This window comes from Ursus arctos, unplaced genomic scaffold (genome assembly GCF_023065955.2).
Source record: "Ursus arctos isolate Adak ecotype North America unplaced genomic scaffold, UrsArc2.0 scaffold_13, whole genome shotgun sequence".
In the NCBI taxonomy this organism is placed as follows: domain Eukaryota; kingdom Metazoa; phylum Chordata; class Mammalia; order Carnivora; family Ursidae; genus Ursus; species Ursus arctos.
Genome location: NW_026622797.1, coordinates 33,228,178 through 33,253,211, shown reverse-complemented (window position 1 = coordinate 33,253,211; position 25,034 = coordinate 33,228,178). Strand labels below are relative to the sequence as shown.

Below are 25,034 nucleotides of genomic sequence, written 5' to 3'. Positions count from 1 at the left end.
TATAGCGCCACTTGTTACTGATGATCACAGACCCAGAACAGTCAAAAGTCAGCTAATAACATGCCACGAGGCTCCTGCTCTCCACTGGGCTATATTCACGTCTGCAGAAATAGCAATGTCATTTCATCCTCAATTGGCCAGACCCTAATCTCCATCTGTGAGACAGGAATGACCAGCCTGTACCCTTTTGTCACAGCAGTCCTGGAGAAAGAGTAATGAAAACATGCCGCTAATGACTTTATGTATGTGTTTCTTCCTTGTCTCTGTTGTTCCCCAACAATATCAACACAGCTTTAGCCCGACGTGCCGTTTAGACCGAAGTCTCGGATTGGTCTGTGATGCATGCCCTGTCGGGTACACCGGACCACGCTGTGAGAGGTAAGCATGGACCAACTGTCTTTCACGGTGATTTCTACCTCGGGAGTTATAAAACCACAGATATTATCATCCTTTGCACCATTTCAGAAACGCCACCACACTCAATGAGGTGAAATAAAGTTTCTCACTGTACTTGTCAAACACATGCATTGTATTTTTATAGTTTATTTATTCTCTAGAAATTGCTCTATAAATCTCCATTCACTCAGAGAGTGTTTGATTAATGTTTTAATCTTAAAGGTTAAGCATTAACCTATAATCTTTCTAGAAAGTATTGCTCAAGTGGAAAGTCATGCACTCTAAGATTTATCTTACTGTCTATGTTGGCACCATTTATTTTTCATAATTAGTTTTTTGTTCTAAAATGTGGCTTAAATGTGTAGTTCATAGTTCAGCAAGCGGTCCATAATTTACCTTCAATATATTTGAAAATAGAAATAAAATGTGATTTATTATCGTGAATTCTATCCTCTTCTAATTACTTCTAAGCCCGTAGTTTAATTCCTGTTGATTTTACTAGGTTGCTTTGCAGTGGAACTGGAGATATTATTTTATGTAATTTGTGTGATTATTTTTCTCCTGAACTATTTTTAAAGGAAAGGTTCTTCTGTATTTCAGTGTCGGTATAAAAAAGGGTACAAAATTCTCCCTTGATATCGTTGACAAGTACACCAGCATTGCTCTGGTTTTAGCACTGGAAGTCGTCCCCTTTGCAGCGGGGGATGGGGGAAGCAGAGGAAGTGACCTGCTTTCACCCGTTATCATTGAGGCAAACACCACAGAGGGCTATTTCTGCCTCTCCTTTCCTGTCCTCTCATCACCAAGCTCAACCAGGGTGCATAAAGTTAATGAAGCAGGAGCCAATCACCCAGAGAGAAGTGAGCCAACAGCTAGCAGTCTGTGGACGAGGTGCCAGTGATGGTTCCCAGCGGCAACAAGTAGTGTTTGTGAGCGTGGCCACATCTGTAAATGAGTAATGGAAGAATAGAACGGAAAGAAGGATGATTTATTTGCAACCAAGGAACCAGAGGTCTTTGTGTTAATAAAAAAAAAAAAAAAAAAAAAGGAGGGCATGCGTATATTACTTACTATAATCACAGGACACATCATCGCCAAGACAGATTTACATCAAATGTCTAACCCCCTGGCTCACTCCAGACAACCTTTTCTTTAGCAGCTGGAAGATGACAGCCGCTCTGTCACACAGCACCATTAAATCCCACTTATCTAGGTGAGCATAGTCTCTGATGTATTTATGTTACTTTGCTTCATGCTCTGCATTTTCTCTACATGGTAGACGATCCTTTCGGAACCATGCACAATTTAGCATTCTGCATTTTATTTAACAAACATCCGTTTAGCAACCCCAAGTGCCAGGCACGGGGCTTGATGTAGGACACGAATAGATGCGTCGTACTATCCTTACCTTCAAGCAGCTCCCGTCTCTGAAGAGGATGAGAATGGTTGAATGTATTCTGGAGACCATTCTACTCTGAATAATCAAAATTACCGAGGAAAGAAATACCTGACGGATGATTTTCTGTTTAAAATCTTTCTTAATCAACTTGAGAAGAAAATGGAAATGGACCTGCTTCCCAAATGGCATATCTTCTCTCCAATTCAAGTTCATCAGTCAAGAATCATCTTAAACTATTATTATAGGGAAGATGGAATCTTATATTTTTCTAGCCAGAATTTGGATTAGGGTTTTCCAGGAATATTTAGGGTTTATCGTTTCTCTGTACTTATATGAGCTCAAAAGTCCATTAGTAGAGGGATTCAAAATATTAGGAGAAACATTTTTGAGGATGTGCAGGCTGAAGTAGAAGGAGAGGAGAATAAGGGTCAGAGGGGAGAAGACGATCCTGGCTGCTCTGAAAATCTTGTAATCAAAACTATTCTGTAAGTGATTGGTGTAATCAGTTTGTGCACATCATCTACATAAAATCAACATTGGAAAACTGGAGCGGTGTTTCCCAAACTGTAGCTGTTTTTGAAATAGAGTTCTGTGATCGCAGAAATATAGGAAGTATCTATTAGCATGTTCAAAGTTCTGACATGTCCTGGATGGAAGAAATCTGTTTAATTTCTTTTTTTCTTTTTTTTTTTTTTTAAAGATTTTATTTATTTATTTGACAGAGATAGAGACAGCCAGCGAGAGAGGGAACACAAGCAGGGGGAGTGGGAGAGGAAGAAGCAGGCTCATAGTGGAGGAGCCTGACGTGGGGCTCGATCCCGTAAGGACGGGATCACGCCCTGAGCCGAAGGCAGACGCTTAACCGCTGTGCCACCCAGGCGCCCCTGTTTAATTTCTTTAACTCAGTGTTTTCTTTTCTTTTCTTGAGGTATAGCTGACGTACACTGTTACATTAGTTTCAGGTATACAACATAGTGATTGGACAGCTGTATACATTATGCTATAACTCAGCATTTTCTAATCTTGTGTGACCATCAATCCTTACATATATATATATATATATATATATATATATATATATATATATATATATATATATACGGTATTGTGACAAAGATATGACATAATATTAACTGATATTCTTTTTTTTAATTTGACCCACAATGTTACATTAGTTTCAGGTATACAACATAGTGATTCAGCAACTCTGTAGGTTATCCTATGCTCACCACAAGTGTAGCTCCCGTCTGTCCCCATGCAATGCTATCACAATATCATTGACTGTATTCCCTATGCTGTGTCTTTCACCCCTATGACTTATTCACTCCATCACTGGAAGCCTGTATCTCCCTCTCCCCTTCACCCATTATGCCCAAACCCCCACTCCCCACCCCCCACCCCTGTGGCAACAGTGTGTTCTCTGTACTTATAGGTCTGATTCTGCTTTGTTTTTTTTTTTTAATTCATTTAAAATACTGACTGATATTCTATAACGTGTAGAGCACTAGTTACACTTTCCAGAAACTTCGCATGGGGCCAAAGTGCTCATACTTTCAGATATTACTACTTTCCTCTGGGGAATGTTTTAAACAAAAGAAAAATGAGAGAGAGGATGAGGGAATCAGGTATTCATCATGGCACTTTGCTAAGATTGTGGGCATCTGTCATTATCAAGGAGGAGAAAAAAATAGAAAAAGAAAGTATATTGAAAGGTGTAAAGGGATGAGTGTTGGAGCATCAAAAGACATTTAAAAGAACATGGAGAAAAAGTGAGCTAAATGCTGATGACACTGCTCTGCTGGTCACTAAGCTACTTTCAGAATAAGACTGTAGTCCCAGGAATATATCGTACTTAATGGAGAGACACTTAAAAAAGACCGAAAAGACTGTGGCAGGGTGCCTGGGTGGCTCAGTCAGTTGAGCATCTGACTCTTGGTTTCAGCTCAGGTCATGATCTCAGGGTCTTGGGATCAAGCCCCACATGGGTGGGCTCTGCGCTCAGTAGGGAATCTGTTTGAGATTCTCTGTCTCTCCCTCTCCCTCTCCCTCTACCTCTCCCCCCACCAAAATAAATAAATAAATCTTAAGGAAAAAAAAGACTGTGGCAAGTTGACCCAGTGGGATCCATAGGACCACATGAAAATTAATGAGATATATGGACCCCTGAAGCCTCGTCCCCTCCCTAGCTGACCAATTTTTAATGACTCCTCCCCAAGTGAGGAGAGAGAGGTCAAAGTCAAGACTCATTTCACAATGGCTACTGAGAATGCAGAAAGTATTAGAACCTAATTGCTTAAAATTTGGAAAATTACCTATAATTTTATCCATATGATTCATATTCTAGGTCAGAAAATTTTCTTTTTGCTTTTAAATTTCAGTTCTAAAATCCTATTTAGGTATTCTCTGCTTCATAAATTCCTGACTTTGAATTGAGTCTAATTGCCATATTACCACTGTGCTGGTGAGAATTTCTACTTATGCCTGAGTCTCCTTGAGCTCTTGAGTCTCAGACATGGAGTGTGCAGTCACAGAAATAGAAAAAGCAAGACAGTCATACTCAGTAGTACTATTAGCAAAACTGTGACTCCAAGTAAGGTTTCAAAGTCTGCTCCTATGGGGCTGTGCAGTTTGTATACTGCAGGAAAGTACTCAGCCAAGGGGGCGATTAGGAGCTTGAATCCCATGTACTCAGGATGTCCACTTTCTCTTTGTTTCTCTGCATATGCTCAAAGAGGACCCTTTTCTTCCCCTAATTTGCAGAAAGAAACCACATAAGCAGGCAAACTCACTAGTCTTTAACTGCTTCAGTCACATGGGAAATAGTAAGAATGCATCCCTTTTGCATAGCCACTCCCATTTACTCTCCAGCCACCCTCCTCTGTGCCTTCGCCAATACTGTTCCCTCTGACTAGAAGTCTGCAGCCCTTCCACTCCTCCGTGTGAGAATCACCCTGCTCAACTTTTCCAATTCAACTCTATCATCCTGAAAGGGTCCTTGATTAATCCTCATCTGAATTGGTTGCCCTTTTCTGTGCTTTCATGGGAACATTGGCATATCCGTAGTAGCTCCCTGCTACCTTTTTAAGTATGTCTTTCTTCTCCATGGACTGCAGTATAAAGACAGTGCCTTATTTATATTAGTCTGATCAAGTGTTCAGTAGGTATTTGAGGAAGGGCAGGAGAGGAAAAGAGCAAGAGCTTTTCTAGTATGCTTATAGAGATTGAAGCACTGTATTTAGTCTGTAAGTAATGGGACGATAGGCCACATATTTTAGCCAAAAGTTATTGAAAAAATGATGCAGCAGAGTAAGAGAAATCTTGCCACTGTTGCTCTGCACTTCTCATTGGCCAATTCTCTTCATTTCTGCTCTCCTCGCTTTCCCTCTCTCATCTCTCTCTCTCTCTCTAATATTGTTCCTAAGTCATCAGTAAAAAGAACCATATTACATAATGGCACGTGGCATCTAGAATCTCATCTACATTAAAGGGTCTCTTTCTAAAATAGTACAATTTGGTATAAAAAAAATTAGCAAATGTCGAAGGGAACAGGGACTTTGTATTGTCAGGATGTCCATCTGTAGCAAGGAAACCAATAAATTCTGCTAAGAAATGTCCTCATTCTGCCTTGCGTATGAAAATGAGAGACCCTGAGATTTCAAATTACAATTAGTTTTGTAGAGTGAAAAACTGAGAGGCTGGCAAGGTCTAAAGGGCTGTCATTCATACTAATTTTTAATTAAGTAACTCCAACTTGATCAGACTATAAAACACTATTATTATTATTAACAAAAGTTATAGGATTAGCAGTATTATATTCACTGACCCTAGAATTACTTTAAAATTTCTACAGCACATTTTTATGTCTCTAAAACTATCCTATGTATGGAAACACACACACACATACACACCAGTAGTAGAACCTGAATGCACACTTTCAATAGATGGCATATGAATTATCCATCATGTATATTCAGTATGCTTTCTTACGTGTTCTACAACAAAAAATAAGAGGTGCTTCTTCGGTTATTCTACTTAATTGTAATTATTTTCTCATGAACAAAATGTTCCTTTTTATTGTAGGAGAATTTTGAGCTTATTAATCAGTATCTATGTTAAGAAAAATTCCCAGATCTTGTTATTTAATGCCATCTCTCCTGAGGGCAGTAAGTCATTTTGAGGAAAGTGAGCTGAAAATAATGGGTTTTCGCTGGCTGCGATAATGCTCATTGTATATCATTATTCTAGTGGAGCAAAGTCACTCTCTTAATGGTAAACACAATGAGATGCGAGTATATGAGGATGTGATCTTAAGCTCTGCATATCAAGTAAGGCAAGGAGAATTGGGTTAAAATTCAAAAGTGTCTTCCTATTATCTTTATGGAATACCACTTCTGAAGGGATTGTGGGGAAATTTTATCCACTAGAATGTTCATATTTTATGATAGGTAATTAATAAGCAATTATATTTGTGGGCGGCATATTCTTCCAAGCAGTATTTATACTATGACTTCCACAATTTATACAGTATTTTGTGAATATAATGAAAACTAGTAATTTCATTTTAAAAATTATGGGAAAAGGTTAATTCTGTTAAAAAAAAGATTATTATGGCACTTACAAGTGTTCTAGAAAACTCAGAGTCATTAATGACTTTGGCCCATAATCGTGATGTTATTAAAGTATCCTCACATGATGTAATGGATTTAAATCATTTCTCTGTTGAGTGGAAGAGAGCCTTTCTCTACACAGAGACTTATATATCTGTGAGTAGATGAGCATAAAAGTAGTGTACCATTGCAATTATGTTCTCCCACATTGTTTTTGTTCCCCTTCAATTTTGATCTTTGATGCAAAAGACTTTTTATTTCTCGAAGATGGTGCAGATGACAGGGCCAGCCTGACTGTAAGACTAGAGAGGCACTGTTTTGTTTCTCCTTTGGCAAGTGTGGCTTAATAAGAAGCATGAACAAATGTAACTGAAAGAGAAGACAGAGAGGCGTATAAATAGATGCCTCCTAAAAACCCGTATCTATGCATCTGTGACATTAAGTAGCATTTTGAAACAACAGATGGATAAAGGGAAATTTGATACTATAATTTAAAAAACCTTCTCTGCTATGCCTCATAAATAAACAAACTTGTTTTTCCAATAATAGGTAAAATAGTATTTTGTCCTTTAAAAAAAAAAAGAGAGACCTAGAGTTTGCTAATACAAGTTGTGGGCACAATTAAGCATCACCTTACGGCATGTTACCCTAAGACGCAGGCATACGTGCTTCTTGGTAAAGGCTCATCAATGAAAATCTGCATCTGTACGGAAATGCAAATATATACAAACCTATTATTAATGCAGCGCTACCCACAGCCCCCACCTGAATCGTAATGAAAATCTTTTGAGTCACAATTTTCTATTTAATAAATTCTGAATTCTCGCTGCTGAATTTCCTTGCAAGTCTGTTTCCTCATAACAAGCTTTTGTTACAACAACAACAAAAAATGTGAACCTTACATATTTGTACAGAAAACAACCAACTGGAGTAGATACATATGATGTGTTGCACTACAAAGGCTTTCCAACATGGACCTGGATTCCTCTAGAGTGCCAGCAGCAGATTTCTTATTATGCTTTGGTCTCGTCTTCAGTGCCAGTGACAAGATTCTTTTTTTTTTTTTCTTCCTGGCTGAAATCTAATTACTAGTGGGGCTGGCAGGATTTCATCTTGTATCTACACTGCAGTTATAGAAAAACATTTTTTAATCACCTTGCATTCGCGAAAAGGAGCACTTAAAAGGAAAACCTATCCTCCTGGGAGAGGGGAGCATGAAAAATATATAAACATTGCCCTCCGATGGGTTTCATGAGTTCCTCCCAAATACTCACTGATGAAATTTTTCCCCGTAGGTGTGCGGAAGGCTATTTTGGACAACCTTCTGTACCTGGAGGCTCATGTCAGCCATGCCAATGCAATGACAACCTTGACTTCTCCGTCCCTGGCAGCTGTGACAGCTTGTCTGGCTCCTGTCTGATATGTAAGCCAGGTACCACAGGCCGCTTCTGTGAGCTCTGTGCTGATGGATATTTTGGAGACGCAGTTGATGCAAAGAACTGTCAGCGTAAGTCCTGAACTATTGACGCCCCTGACAGAATTGATGCGTTGCGCCTCCAAGCAGCTGATGAGTTCTTGGGTGGGGATTGGAGGGTGGGAAATTCTGTGGGTATGTGTATCCTGGATGCACAGCCTATGCACAGAGTCAGCACATCCTCAACTATTTCTTTGTACTAATAGAGTCAATTCTTTGAAAATCACTGCACGGTCAAAGGGTTGTTTTTCAAACAAGGCACACATATGTTTACCAGTGGATTGAAGATTTTAAAATAAACTTATGCCCATGATAAGAGAGAAGAAGTTAGTAATTAGGTAAGCCCCATTTATCCTTGTTGTTTATCTCAATGGTAATCATTTTCTTAAAAATGAATTTCTCTGTCCATATTATTTCTTTGGTATCTGTTTGTAGGTGTTCATCTGTTATGTTTTCAAATGTGAACTTTACATTCTTGCATTTCATAAGAGGTGTAAAATCCTGCCCATATTTCTACACACTGGCGTTTGTAACTGTCGAATGATTGACCTTCACCGTAGGACTCTTCACAGAATGATATTTCTGTGTTTCCTTTCACTAAATTAGCTGTTGTAGGGCCTCATCCTTGTTAGTCAGAACATTGCTCCTGTCACCTGTACCTCCGTAGCTGCGTTATTTGGCATTGCGCAGAATTTACTAATGCTTTGTATTAGCAGGAACATGATATGCAAGGGAAATCTTGTTGTGCAGAATCCAGTGGAATGTGAATCCATGTCACCACCTGAATATTTTACACCATCCTCGACTTCACCTGCTGCCGTAGTCTTTAGGTAGGGCAGGTTATGATATCCACAGTTCACTTCTGCCAACTTCATTATGTAAGAAGGAATTCTTCCAGTCCTGAATTCAGTTAGGACCTAGGAGCTGCAAAATGATAGAAACCACTGTAGTGTCTTGTTATTATCTCTGCTGTAAACACCAAAGACCAGGTAGGACACCCCATTTCAGTAACAAATGCATCTTTCTTCCCATAGGTTTAGAAGATGAGCGCCAGATTTTTGTCATTTAAAAATGACAATTTGTTAAATTAAAAACAAATTACTCTCATACTCTGGTCTCTCTTCAGATCAAATACGTCTTTCACCTTTTATTAAAAAATAAAAAGCACACAAAAAAATCCATAAATCACTCTCTAGAATAATAAGCATTTATTATTATCCCCTATAAATTGGTGGTTTTTTTATAACAAAATTTCCACCAGGCTCAGAAGTGCCTTTAAACACTGTAGGTTTACCTGTGTAAAATCATAGGGAGCTTAAGAAATTCTCCCATTCAAAGTACATCATCTAGGATCTACAGTGTCTAGCTACGTGACCCTGGACAAGACAGTTGACCTCACGGAGATCGTTTCCTCGTTTACATAAAAGGTCACGATTTCCTGTGGGAATCAGAGGCTCTAGCACATGGAGAGTATCCAGGGCATTGCTTGGGCCTGGGATGCTCACACGTGGTAGCTCCTTCAACAGTAGTGTTCATAGAAGTTGTATCTGTGGTTCGCTCATTTAAGGGCTGTGTGACCTCTTTTTCTATCTTCCAGTAACTCCCTCCATAAGGTTGAGGAGATCTTTCCACTCATTTTATTGTGATAAATTGGGAATCTGTGGCATAGGAACACATAGGAAAATATGGCATAAAAACATTTTTAAACCATCACCTGTTTTTATACTACTTGCCATGAGATACATATAGAAATGATTAGGGTTTTTAATGCTCTTTAGCATAGAAAAATATAAGAAACATCTATTTTTATAATTTTTCATATATACAATAGCTCATCTATGCATAGGTAAAACCCTCAAGAAAAGAAAATTCATGATAAATCATTATTTTAGTTTCCTCTGGGTTTGTTCATGGAAAGTACACCACTACAAAGAAATATATTTTGCTTTTTAAATTTATGTGTGATTGTTTAGGTCATACATTTCATTTAAAAATGCCACTTAAAAATGTATATTGCTTTTGTTATTCTTTCAAGTTTTTATTTTAATTCCAGTTAGTTAACATATAGTATAATATCACTTTCGGGAGTAGAATTTAGTGATCTGTCACTTACATACAACACCCAATGCCCATCACAACAGGTGCCCTCCTATTAATGCCCATCACCCATTTAACCCATCTGCCCGCCCCACCCCCATTCATCTACCCTCCAGCAACCCTCAGTTTGTTCTCTAGCTAAGAGTCTGCTTTATGGTTTGTGCCTCTCTCTTTTCTTCCCCCATGTTCATCTGTTTTGTTTCTTAAATTCCACATATGAGTGAAATCCTATTTTATTTGTCTTTCTCTGACTGACTTATTTCGTTTAGCATAATATGCTCTAGCTCCATCCACATTATTACAAATGGCAAGATTTCATTTTTATTTCTGAATAATGTTCCATTGTATATATGCCACATCTTCTTCATTCATTCATCACTTAACGGACATATGGGCTCTTTCCATAATTTGGCTATTGTTGATAATGATGCTATGAACATTGGGGTGCATGTGTCCCTTGGAATCAGTATTTTGTATCCTTTGGGTAAATACCTCGTAGTGCAGTGGATATGTTGTAGGGTAGGTCTATTTTTAACTTTTTGAGGGACCTCCATACTGTTTTCCAGAGTGGCTACCAGTTTGCATTCCCACCAATAGTGTAAGAGGGTTCCCCTTTCTCCACATCCTCAACAACGTCTGCTGTTTCCTGTGTTGTTGATTTTAGCCATTCTGACTGGTGTGAGGTGATATCTCATTGTAGTTTTGATTTGGATTTCTCTGATGGTGAGTGATATTGAGCATCTTTTCATGTGTCTGTTAGCTATCTGGATGTCTTCTTCAGAAAAATGACTGTTCATTTCTTCCACCCATTTCTTAACTGGATTATTTGTTTTTTGGGTGTTGAGTTTGATAAGTTCTTTATAGATTTTGGATGCTAACCCTTTATTAGATATGCCATTTGCAAAAATCTTCTCCCATTCCATAGGTTGCCTTTTAGTTTTGTTGATTGTTTCCTTTGAGGGGAGCTTTTTATCTTGATGAGTTGCCATTAGTTCATTTTTGCTTTTGTTTCCCTTGTCTCTGGAGACATGTCTAGTAAGAAGTTGCTATAGCCAAGGTCAAAGGGGCTGCTGTGTTCTCCTCCAGGATTTTGATGGTTTCCTGTCTCAATTTAGGTCTTTCATCCATTCTGAATTTATTTTTGTGTATAGTGTGACAAAGTGGTCCAGTTTCATTCTTCTGCATGTTGCTGTCCAGTTTTCCCAACACCATTTGTTGAAGAGACTTTGTTCCATTGGATATTTTGTCCTGTTTTGTTGAAGATGAGTAGACCAAATAGTTGTGGGCCCATTTCTGGGTTTCCTATTCTGTTCCACTGATCTAAGTGTCTGTTTTTGTGCCAGTACCAATTGTCTTGATGATGACAGCTTTATAATAGAGCTTGAGGTCTGGAATTGTGATGCTTCCAGCTTTGCTTTTCTTTTTCAAGATTGCCTTGGCTATTCTGGGTTTTTTATGTTCCATACAAGTTTAAGGATTGTTTGTTGTAGATCTGTGAAAAATGCTGGTGATATTTTGATTGGGATTGCATTTAATGTATAGATGGCTTTAGGCAGTATAGACGTTTTAACAATATTTGTTCTACCATTCCATGAGCATGGAATATTTTTCCATTCTTTGTGTCTTCAATTTCATTCATAAGCGTGCTATAGTTTTCAGAGTACAGATTTATTACCTCTTCGGTTAGGTTTATTCCTGGGTATCTTCTGATCTTTAGTGCAAATGTAAGTGGGATTGATTCCTTGATTTCTCTTTCTGCCATTTCATTATTGGTGTACAGAAATGCAACAGATTTCTGTACATTGATTTGTATCCTGAGATTTCTTTTGTTATTTTTAAGATGATGTTAATTTATGGTAAATTTAATCCTATATTCCTCACTCTAAGAAAAAAAATGACTTTTAAATTCTAAATTATGTGAGATCTTAAAAATTGAAGTATATATATGAGACTCACATAAAGAAATTAAAAATGTACTTTAATAGGGATGTATGGGGACAGATGGAAGCTACACTTGTGAACAGAGTATAATGTATAAACTTGTTGAACTACTATGGTGTTCTCCCAAAACTAATGTAACACGGTGTGTAACTATTCTCATTTTAAAAAAATAATAAAAGTTCATTAATTTAAAAAAGAAATTAAAATATATACAACAGTTCTAGTGTCAAGTGAAATAGATATTTACAGAAAATATTTTTTTTAGCATTTTCTCACCCCTTGCTATAGAGTATGCTTCAGCTTTTCCTAGGGAAAGTCACAGCTGCTGCTAAGGCCAGTTCTTCAATGGCCACCAGCCTTGTATCAAGTTAGCAGACACTGAAGGCCAAATTGCTGGGAATAAAATCCAGCAATTTTTAGGAAAGCAGTAAAGCTAAGTAGAACCTTGAGTCAGATGAACAGGAAAATAACATAGGCCAATGGAGTAGCTATTTTTAATGTATTTATAAGTTGTGCTCAAATCAAAGTATCCAGAGACACGAGGTATTGTACAAAATTTACCCAAACCATCTATGAATATTTTAAATTCCTACATCATCTCCCCCTCACCTTTTTATTCTAGTATCAATGCAATTATGTGTACCATTAAAAATACACTTGTAGACTACGGAATGAGCCATTAATTATGTTCTATTCGTGATAAAGCCCTTTAATTTTTAGACTGATTTATTATATATCTCAGAATAGCATCAAACAACTTCATAACACAGCAATGACAAAAGATTACTTAAACCAAATGTATTGGAAATAGTGTTTAAGTTGTAAAACAAAGTTATTTTTAGAAATTATAATGGTATATTCCTAATACATTTGAAACATTGTTTTCATCTTATATATTTTGTAAATGGATATATTTGACATATAACATTCTGTAAATCTAAGGTGTACAACATGTTACTTTGATATGTTTATATATTGCAATGATTGCCATTATAGCAGTATTTATTCCACAATATAGTACAATATTATTTATATTTTTTATACTGTGTACTAGAGCAGTATAGCTTATTTACTACTCATTATTTACTACTTGCAAGTGTGTACCCTTAAACAACAGCAGTCCATCCCCTGGTAAACCACCATTTTACTATCTGTTTTTTATGAGTTTGATTTTTTTCAGATTCCACATATAGGTGATACTATGTAGTAGTTGGCTTTCTTTGTCTGACTTATTTCACTTAGCATAATGTGGTCAGGGTCCATCCATGTTGTTGCAAATGGCAGGATATTCTCCTTTGTCATGGCTGAATAATATTTCATCATGTATATACAACGTATCTTTTTTTTATCCTTTCATCTTTGATGGACATTAAGTTATTTCTAGATCTTGACTATTGTAAATAATGCTGCAGTAAACATAAGAGTGTATATATCTCTTTGAAATACTGTTTTCATTTCCTTTAAGTGTATACACAGTAGTAGAATTGCTGGATTGTATGGCAGTTCTATTTTTAATTTTTTGAGGAACCTCCACCTTGTTTTCCCAAGTGGTTGGACCAATTTACATTCCCACCAACAGTGTATAAGCGTACCCTTTTCACCACATCCTTGCCAGCATCTGTTGTTTCTTGCTTTCTTGATAATAGCCATTCTAATAGGTATCAGGTGCTATTTCATTGTGGTTTTGACTTGCATTTCTTTGGTGGCTAGTGATGTTGAACATCTTTTCACATGCCTGTTGGCCATTTTGATGTCCTCTTTGGAAAATGTCTACTTAGTTCTTCTGCCTTACATACCTTTCTAACCTTAAAGGGGTGTGTGTGTTCATGTATGTGTGTGCGTGTGTGTGTTTGTATACACACACACAAGATTTATATATTATATAATTCATATAATACATTGTATATAATATATAATATTAAATATAATGTATATAATATTTATAATTCACTCTCAAAATTGGAATAGTAATGATTACAGTAATGTTTTAACAACTTATTATGTGTCAGACACTGTCATATAGCTTTACATGAATCATTTCTACAGCTTGTAAAGTCGTTATAAGAATCAAATGCTATAATGCCTAATAGAATACCTAGCAAATCAGAAAATATTCTTTTCTAAAACTTAGTTCCAATGTTACCATCTGGGGCATATTATTATTTAACAAGCTTATTAATACTACAAGAAGTGTTTTCCCAACCACAGATCTCTCTTTTTTTTGCAGCTTGTCGCTGTAATGTCAACAGCTCCTTCTCTGAGAGTTGCCATGCCCGGACAGGACAGTGTGAATGCAAGCCTAATGTGCAGGGACGGCGGTGTGATGAGTGTAAGGTAAGGAATAGGAGCTGATGAAGAATCACTTCCTCCTTGAAAATGTTCATTAGCTTTCAATGACATACATGTTAAATATATTGAAAGAGGAGTTCAGATTATCCAGTGCTACATGTACCATCACTGTGCTCATTGAAATTTTTTTTCCAAATAGAAAAAAAAAGTTGCTGTACACTACCTTTTGACCTTCAACCTATTTTTCCTTGGCAGTGAATTTGTGTAATATTTACTGTAATTCAGATGTTTTTGAAACAAATAGCATATACATTTAATCCCAGCCTATAGTGAGTAAAATACTCTTTGCTCTTATGTTGGCCAAATGAAATGCATCACACCCTTTGCTTTTACCAAACACTTTGTTCTAAACAGTTCTATCATTTAAAAGTTAGTTCCAGTGAGCCCTCTACTTAACGGAAGTTTTCAATAGAGAAGCTAACCCACATATTTTTAGATACATAATTTTTTTCTAAAATGAAACAAAAAAATCAAAATATGTTGTTCTCTGCTCCTGAGCATATTGCCCTGCTTTCAGGATGGCAAGCATCTTCGATCCCTCCGTGAGAGTGATGGACCCGCACTCCCTCTTTCTTATAAATATGTATGTTTGATGATAAAGACTGTTAAACAGAGCAAGCATTTCTCAGATGGCAAACTGGCCTTTCTGTAGTAAAAGCTGGAAAATATCATCAGAGTCGATCTCTTGAATAATATCATATGCTCTTTTGTTCCTTTGTTTTGTTTTATTTTTCTATCGGCTTTTAAAGCCCGGTATGTGGTGGGATCCAGAGAAGCAATTCTGTGTGCTTTGTGACTGCAATCCCGTTGGCTCGGTGACACCGCAGTGTGATGGGACAGGAAGATGTACGTGTAAATCTGGCTTCGTAGGGCGACAGTGCCGCCTGAGCGGGCAGGTGCAGCGGCAAGAGGCGCCGTCAAAGAGAGCGCAGCGGGTGCTGGCGCCTCCCCAGAGGTGGGCTGTTGGCAGCCCCAGCGGGTGCCCTCGGGGAGCCTATCGGGCCCCAGCTCCGGTAATCGCAGAGGCGCTGCATGGCTTATGCCTCCGCATGTCGTGTTCCGTGTGCTGCGGCGGACCTTCCCCGATGGCATTTTCCCGAAATAATGGTGGCTCAGTGTGCAACTGCCAATGTAAACACTAGGCGATTCCTGCTTCAAGCCTTGCCTTTTGAAAGTAGCTCTGTGTATTTTTAAAAGTATATTCAAGTTCAGAGGTTCGTAAAAGTTTCAACTAACCATGGATGTGGAGAAACGAAAGTTCATTTGTGGAAACCTATGATCTTGGAAGGGATTTCAGGCAGCATCTGGAGCAAATTCACTTCTACGAAGGAAGAAATGAAGGGAAATCTAGCAGAAAAAGTGACTTTCCTGAGAAAATGTAGCCCATCGTTCTGACATTCTGCAACATTTCATCATAATTGATGGCTTTGTGGCTTTTCCGCGTTGTAAGTTTGCCCATAGTTACCACAGTCGCACGTTTTCACGTCCTACGAATGTACCACGTACACAAAGTAAGGAAGCATGTTTTCTGCTACAGAAGTTTAGCCTCCCATCTTACAAGGCAAAAGAAAGCAAATACCGGAAGGAAGAGAGAAAGAGAGGAAGGGGAGGGAAAGAAGGAGGAAGGAAGAAGAATAGGTCCACGACCCTGTTGCAGGAGACCAGATTTGCCAGGATAGAATCACAGCCTGCGCTGCCCAGGGGTTGGCAGGGGCACGTAACAGAAGGGGAGAGTAAAGTAAAAACCAAAGGAGTAGAAAAGAAAAGAAAAAAAAAAAATCATGCAGTACTTCTAGGCTCTTTCTTGGCATTTTGAGAAAACGAGTTCTGATATCAGACCACCTCAGGTCAAATCCCAGTCTGGCCACTTGCTAGGTGTAAGACAGTTTCATAAATCTTTCTGTAGCGGGACCCACTGCATAGGGCTTGTGTCAGTTGGATCCTCCAAGCAGCAAAGGCAAAGAGATTGGGGGGGGGGGGGGGAATGCCTGTGAAAGATAAAGGAGAGAACATAGTGCGCAGGGAGCCTTTTGTTGCAGGGCAGGCCTGACTGAAGTGAAAGGAAAAAGGGAAGGAAAAGTTGGGTGGAAAAGCCTCATTCTTTGCCTTCTGCCAAGACGCCAAATGCACGCCAGGCCAAAGGGGAGTGCCTGAGCACCATTTAGCCGTTAGAGGAATCCTGGGTTGGGCAGGAAGGCTCTAGTTCTTTATTATCATCAGCCATTGACTTGGAGAAGCATAAGGTGGTGTGAGCTTCTGCATTGGGTCCACAAGAGGGAGGACGTCAGCCCGCCACACTCGCACTGCAGAATCTCTCGTAGGGACATCTGTCCAGGCACCTCATTGGCTTCCAGATTGTCATGGGATCGGTGCATAAGGCACGCAGCTGGAGGGTTCTTAGTAAATGTTAGGTGTTATTACTGTGGTTATTATTGTTGCTATTAGATGAAGAAATCTTTTAAAAAGATTGTTTTTCAAAAACAAAGAAAAAAATGCATACAATTTAAAAGGGATAAGAACTGATCAAAATTTCTCCACGATAGAAAATTAGCAGAAATTCAACCCTTATTCGTAACGCTTTTCCTACATATCCTATAGTACTTTGTACAGGGTGGTGTTTCCTGAGACCATTTTTCCTCCGGGACAGTATGTGTGAGAGTAAAGAGCACAGACTCTGAAGCCAGGCTGACTGACAAGGAATCCTGATTGTGCGCTTGGCTAGCTGGTGGCCTTAGGCAAATTACTTGACTTTTCTGTGCCTCAGTTTCCTCAGTCTGTAGAAAGGTGATGGTAATAACTATCTCCCAGGATTGTCTGGAGGATTAAATGAATTCATGTTTGCGAAGGGCTTCAGAACAGTGCTTAGCACCCAGCAAGCTTAGTATATAAGTGCTCATTGTCGTTACCACCCCAAGTGAAAATAATTTCCGGGAGATCATCAGACCTCTCATTGACACTGGATAGGGACTGTTTCCCGTGTTCCTTTTACCTCATTAATCTTCATCACTGACTAGGATTCTCTACTCTTTGAGTTTATTTACTACAGAGATTTTTCCCTAGTCTCCGAATTAAATTTTTGTATATCAAATTTATTAAAATTTTGTTGCTGAAGTTTGTTTCTATTTGTTTTGATGTAACTTAACTTTAAAATTACATTAAATATTTGAAAAGTATGGTGAAGATATTTCTTCTTACATATTTTTTACATAATGAACTTCAGAATTTTCTCAATAACTATGATTTATATACTAAGCTATTTAATCCTATATAGATATATTCATTAAAGATATACAGACATGCCAGCTGAAGAAAAATTTAGGAAATAAAGATGAACTTATTTTCTTTACAATTCAGATTTCTAAGTCAAGAAAATTTAAGAAATAAATGCAAAATAGTTTGCATAAAAAATCCAAATATATTTATGATTCAGACTTTTAAAAATGATTTTAATGTAGTATTATTTAGCCTTTTTTCTATGTATATATGTTTCTATTTGTGTGTGTCTGAGTGGTATGTATGTCATTATAGGTATATGACTGGAATAATAGTGTGTATATAATTTTGTGTTCTGCTTTTTGAAATTTTGCATAATGCTGTGTCCTAAGCGTATTCCTATCATTAAAACTGCTTCAAAACAGGATTTTAATGATGGCATATTGTATAATAACATGAATGTATCATAATTTAATTTATTCAACTTTATCTCTAACATTGAGTAGTTATTCTCATAAATAATACTGTAATGGGCATGCTCATACTTTAACTATTTTCCCAATTTCTGATTATTTCTCTGGGTCAGGTATCTAGAATTTTACAGTTAATTGCTTTTTACGAATAAAAATCTTCTATGTCTTAATCTTTCCTTATATAAAGAAATTTAACTTCAAAATTGTGCTATGTCATTTGTTAGAACTGATACTTTCTTCTTTTTTTATTTTAGTACCAGTAGAGTTAACATACAGTGCTATATTAGTTTCAGGTGTACAATATACTGATTCCACAAACACACTTTCTTTAATATATGATGACATCTGAATTTGAACTGGAAATAAAAACAAAGCCAGCAGTAAATACAAGGATTAAATGATTATTAAACTCAATCAACCCATTTTATGTTTAAAAACCAAGACTTTTCTTAGCTATAGTCATTTTAAGAGACTAATTTTCAGTGCGATTTTGTTTCCTGAACTGTTTTTCATACTGTTAACAATAATGGCAAAAACATATAATGAGCCTTATTTGTTTCTCTTTGGGTGGCTCCCATTAAATAGCAAGATTTATTCTTACCAGGAAGTAACTATTAAGTCTAATAATCCAAAATAGGAATTATTTTTTACAAAGAAGTAATTACCGAGACTTATTTTTCAGGTTAAAATATCATAATAATGTGACACAGTTCATATTTAAAAATGCAACCCTGTTGTACTTTAAGTAGGATATGCACTTTTTGATTTTCTAGTAGAGGTAATTTTTAATCCATCCACAGTTTCTAACATAGTCACTCTAGGTCAGATAACATGTATTTCACGCCAAAGCTAGTAATGCAAACCGATCATAGAAAGTTATTTGCTGTGCATAGATAAGAGATATGCCTAGGAATAACTCATCAGAGAATAAAAGTTTCCTTTCGTCTACCTAATCGGATGCTTTGATGTGTGTTCTCTCAAATCAATTTTAGTTGTTAAAATGAAACCCAAGAAACTAGATGTTTGTAAAGCAATTATTTTGTCAGTGTAGGCATAAACCTGTAAGTTATATTTATAATGTGAGCTCTAGAATGATAATTAGAAGTATTTATAGAGCGATGACAAAAATTAGATCAAATACTAGAGGAAATATGTTTATTTTAACTGTAGGCTTCTGGTCAATAATATCGAAAACATTTTTAACAAGGAGAAGGAGTTCATAAGGTCTAAAATTAGTCAATTCAGATGATTAGGAATGAAGCAAGTAAATTTTTCAATTGAAATATAAGACCCCCTAGCTTAGTTCCACATTGCCGTTAAAATCTTGGAAATTATAGGGAAAGACTGGTGAAAATATAGCAGACATAAAGGATAATACCCTAATTCTGCTGTTAACTTTGATAAAATTTTCAAGTAATCGTACTCTTCTCTTTGGATCTTGTAGAAAAGGATCCTTTAGGTGAAATTACGGCCTCATTGTCATAACACCAGTGAAGAACCTCGACAACCCATAGGTTCCTCTTTCCTGCCTCATCTATGGTATTGTGCATCCTGTTTCATAATGAGTTAATTGATTTAATTTTTCTCTTTCCTTTTCTATGCTAGCCTGAAACCTTTGGCCTACAATCAGGAAGGGGCTGTGTTCCCTGCAATTGCAATTCCTTTGGGTCTAAATCATTCGACTGTGAAGAGAGCGGTCAGTGTTGGTGCCAGCCTGGAGTGTCAGGAAAGAAATGTGACCGCTGTGCCCATGGCTATTTCAACTTCCAAGAAGGAGGCTGCACAGGTCTGTAAATAAGACTAAGCCCCACACATTCGTTCTCTGGTTTTGGCATTTTGGGAACTGCAGCAGTGTGTTCTTCTGCATTCCCAGAGTTGAAAGCAAAGGCACCTTGACAACAAATATATGATCCAAAATATTTAACTTAATAAGTACTGTATATTTATTTTAAATAAACTAACAAATGAAATATATTGCAGTGTGAAACATTACCCTATAAATAACTGCTTGCAAGTGCTCAATAAAAAATCCATCAGCAGGTCTCAATTCTGCTGTGTCCCTTCCTGTCTATGACCACCAGTTACTCACTCAACAGCAACTGTAGCCTGAAAGTCAAATGCTCAGTTTTTCTTTTGCCAGTGTTCTCTTAGTTTAAACTTCACTCTCAAGTTAATACAGTTCAACTTTCCCTTTTCCTATTGCAAAATTGGTACAAGGATCAGAGAAGTTAATACCGTTTTCAGGTACAAAAAAAAAAAAATGTTTTCATCTACTTTCATGTGCCTTGAAAGCTATGATGTTGCAAGAAAGAAACAGATTCGCTAGTTCTTGGGGAAATGCAGGAAGGTTTCTAACCATGATTTCCCACAAGCAGTGTCCTTATGTTTTTCCCACAAATCATGAATTAAGAAAATAGGAATTAGCATACTACAGATGAAAGTGAAGATCGAACATTAGCCTTGATTTATATGCCACTAATTTGGAATTGACCCTTATTCCAACATTCACTAGATTATCACCTTTGCTTACTAAACTCACTGATTCAACAGTGATGATACCATAATAAATATGCGGTAAGATTTTAAAACACTATTATTGACTATTGTAGCAAATTTATGTAAGAAATGTCAGGAGTAATATTTCAAATTGTTGTAAAGAACAATACCTTTAGATATTCTCAACCACTTGCAATATACACTTTGTATCATAAAGATTAGCCATTATATTATTCTGAAATTTGTAATTGTGGATCTTCTAAGAATCTGTATGTAATCTCTAATATCTATATATATTTAAATTATGCTGCATTTTAAAATATATTGTTCTTTTTTTAAGTTTTATTTATTTATTTGAGAGATAGAGAGAGAGCGTGAGCAGGAGGAGGGGCAGCGGGGAAGGAAAATAGAGGGGGGAAAGAATCTCAAGCAACCTCTGAGCCAAGCACGGAGCCTGAGGCAGGGCTCAATCCCAGGACTCTGAGACCAAGACCCCAGATGAAATCAAGAGTTGGACGCCCAGCCAACTGAACTACTCAGACGTCCCTAAAGTTTACTGCTCTTTAAATCCAACTCTTACTAACATGTTCAGTTAATGTGAATTAATAAAATGATACTGTGCATTCAAATATATTCACTACCAGAAATTATAAGTAAGACAAAGAGTATTATTTAAAACTACGAAATGGTGATAATATTAGAAATACAAACTCAGTAGCATTCAAATCCAGAGAAACAGGACAGAAAACAGCCCCAAACAGGCAGGACAGCATTATGGTTGAGGGTATGTCTTCAAAGCACCAAGTAGCTCGGACCAGTTCAGTGGCTCCACGGGTAACTAGTTAAGTGACCTTGACTGAGTGACTGGGTCTTGCTGTCTCTCTATAAAATTTATCCATTAACTCAAGAAAACAATGATATCTATCGCACTGTGTTTTCCTAAGAATTAGTTGAGTTAATGGCTATAAAATAGAGTACTGCCTGTCATGTAGGCACCATGTAAGTGTTTATCATTGTTATTATTATTATCACTGTTTATTAGTATTCTGAATTGTGGTAAACATTCTGTTTGGGGAGGGAAAAACTAGCTAATTATTCAAGTCTTCTCCCTACTCAGTTTTATGATTCCATTGAAGAACTGCTTAGAGGATTTCTATTTGCAAGTAACGATTCGAACCATCCCATGACATTTTTTAGCACATAAATTTGAACATAATGTGAACTATTTTTCTTCTTAATAAATGGCACATACAAAATAAATCCTTTGACTTAAAATTAACAACAGCAATAATAATAACAAAACAACAGCTAACCTTTATTTGGTGTTTATGTCCAGTATTATACTAAACATTTTTCACAGCTGGTATGGAATGCTGTGAGCAGTGATAATTGTGATCCCTTAAAAATTGAACTTAATCAAATATTCTAAATGTATTTCATTTAAAGATGTAATCATCATATAATCAATTAAAAGGTTTCTTATAACATTAGTCTTCTGTCTGAGTCTGAGTATCTGGTGGTTTTTCTCCCTTTGCTTTCACTTCAGTTTGAAACACTGCACTAAAGTATACTTACTAACTGATTCAACTATAGCTAATAAGTAGTGTACATTGCTCCTTGAAACACCTCTGAAATAATTTTTTTTTTCAAATCTTATTTTTGCATCCTTGGAGAATTTGTACTCTTCATAATCATAGCTAAGAAAATGAAAAATCTATTGAAAAGAATAGGCAGGTGGTAAAAAAAACTCAAAAATACCTTCACACATGCGCACACACACACACACACACACACACACTGTTACATAACTCAGCTGTTTTAAATTTTTGCAAAACTGAAATATCCTGGAGTATGGCAATTATAACTATGCACAATACACTGAATTTAAGAAGCCTATTGAGCTTATTGGTTTTTATTACAAAACAGAGTCATCAACAGGAAGGAAATATGAATCTATACAGCATAGAAAAATTAGTTATGAACTTAGAATGACTATGGAAACAAAATTTTAAGCTTTATGGTACCTAGATACAGTTAACATAGAATTTGATATTCCACTTCTTTCTTTCTTTAAATTTAGTTGAAAAACTAAAAATATTTTACCTTTTGAAATTATTAAAAGCAATACAATATAATTTTATTGATCAACTCCTCTGTGAAAAACTGCTTACTATGATTTAAAATATGAACGAGGTAAGTTTCACTTTCAAGGATCCTTAACCATAATATAGAAAATGAAACAACACAAATCCCAATATAAAGTCTGTATTTTCTGGCAAATTTTTACTATTTTACTATTTTTTCCCTTTCACCTATGAAGCTTGTGACTGTTCCCATCTGGGAAATAATTGTGATCCAAAGACTGGTCAGTGCATTTGCCCTCCCAACACCATTGGAGAGAAATGTTCCAAATGTGCACCTAATACCTGGGGCCACAGCATCACCACTGGTTGTAAGGTGAGTTAATTGCTTTATCTTATCTGATCATGTTTTAAGAAATTTTTTTAATTTTGTTAAAGCTTTATAGTTGGGGCAATCAAAAGCCAATATTATATTATAAAACAGGATAGAACTATCAGTGCAGATTGATTGGAGTTACTGATCACTATCTTACATTTTAATTGTGGGAAATATGATGATGTAAACATTTATGTATCTTCATTCATGGTGCCTATCAAAAAAAAAAAAACAGAGGAAAAATTATAATAAAACCAGAAACAGCAGCAGCTTCATACCTAAACACAGTGAAATATCTGCAAAGTACAAGGAAATTAAGAACTAACTAATTAAAGGAATTTGCCAAAAATCTATAGTAATTGCCCCCAAATTATGACTAGGTTTCAGTTTTCAAGAAGAAGTTAAGAGGATTCTGTGGAGTCATATTAACAGCCTTTAGCTTGAAAGACTCCTCATTTTTCCCGTGGGCATACCGTAGAACGTGGCTTGACCAGATTACTAATGTTACGTTACATACATAACAGCAATTGCAGTTATATGGGTGAGAGAGGACAGAGTGTGGCCCCAGTCAGTGAGCCTCCGTGAAGACAGAGAGTAGGTTATGTTACTGCTGGTATCGCCTGGTAAACTCATAGGTTTGGAGGCTAAGAAAGAGAAGTCTTAAGAACAAGTCCTGGGTTTTGCTTTTCAGGAAATTAGATGAAAGTATTATTTACTGCTAGAGGGATTATAGGAGACTCAAGTTCAGGTAGGAAAAGGTGATGAGTTCAGGATTTTTGTGTCAGTGTTTTACGAGATTTGACCAGTGATTACAGTTGTATTACCGCCCCTTATGCCCCCTTGTAGTCTACTTCCCCTCACCCCTCAATCAGCACCAGGAAACTACGGTTTCTCCTTCTATCACTGTAGTTATGTTATTTCTACAAATTCATATAAATCAAGCCATATTCCATGTTGTTGTTGTTTGGGTTGTGTTTGTTTGGGGGATTATTTTTGGTCTGGCTTCCTTTACTTAGTATAATGCCTTTGTAAGTCATCCATACTGTTGCATAATATCAGTAGTTTGTTATTTTTAAGTGTTTAATAATTTTACATTAGCTGACATGCTCTGACTTGTTTATTTATTTACCATTTAATGGGCATTTGGGTCATTTCCAGTGTGGGCTGTTATGAATAATTTTGCTATGAACACCAGTGTACAAGTCAAAAGCATCGGTGTAGATGTATGATTTCATTTCTCGTCACAAGAATACTCTACATCCTTCCCAGCACTTGGGATTCCGACTGATTTTAAGCATTCAGTTGGGTGTTTATTTATTTATTTGCATTACTTTAATGTCCAGTGATAATGGGAATAATTTTATTTGTTTGCCATTTATATATCTTCTTGTGCGAAGTGTTGATACAAATCTTTTCTATTTTGGGTTGTTAGTTTTCTCAGTAATGTGCTGCAAGTGTTCTTTACATCTTCTAAATGCAAGTCTTTTAACATATGTGTGTTCTATAACTGTTTTCTCCCACTATACAGCTTGTATTTTATTCCCTCTGTAGTATCGTCATCTAATTTTTATAAAGGCTAGTTTTTATTATCTTTTCCTTTCATGGCATGCTTTTTATTTTCTAAGGAATACATATTTACTTAAGTCAAGATCTAAAGATACCTTTCCTGTACTTTCTTCAAGAAATTTTATAGTTTTGGCTTTGACATTTAGGTCCACATTCCATTTTCAATATTAATTTTCCGTATGGTTTGAGGTAACGGTCGAAGTTCACTTTTTATTGGATATCCAATTTTTCCAACATCATTTTTGAAAAAATTGTTCTTTCCCAATGAATTACTTTGGTCAAAATAAAATAACCATATATGTCCCTCGTACATTTTTTAACTCTATTCTGTTTCGTTGATCTGTGTCCGTCCTGGTACTAACAAGGTACTGTCTTGATCACTGCAGCATTCTAGCCTAGTATGAAATCAGGTAGTGTAAACTCTCCAGTTGCTTTTCATTGCCAATACCTTTGGGGTACATTAGATCCTTGCATTTCCATATAGATTTTTAAAGCAGTTTATCAATTTATTTTTTAAAAGCCTTCTGGGATTCGATTGGGATGACTGAATCTACAGGTCAATTTGG

At 36.7% G+C, this 25,034-nt stretch overlaps 1 protein-coding gene across 2 annotated transcripts in view; it reads left to right on the top strand.

Annotated features, from left to right (window-relative positions):
- LAMA2 (laminin subunit alpha 2) overlaps window positions 1-25,034 on the top strand; it is a 603,226-nt gene that overhangs the window by 364,645 nt on the left and 213,547 nt on the right. For both annotated transcript variants that reach the window (XM_057311058.1, XM_057311057.1), the window contains exons 19-23: window positions 292-378; window positions 7,698-7,909; window positions 14,142-14,248; window positions 19,555-19,735; window positions 22,766-22,902. In XM_057311058.1, the coding sequence (XP_057167041.1) occupies window positions 292-378; window positions 7,698-7,909; window positions 14,142-14,248; window positions 19,555-19,735; window positions 22,766-22,902 (724 nt within the window). The remainder of the gene's footprint in view (window positions 1-291; window positions 379-7,697; window positions 7,910-14,141; window positions 14,249-19,554; window positions 19,736-22,765; window positions 22,903-25,034) is intronic.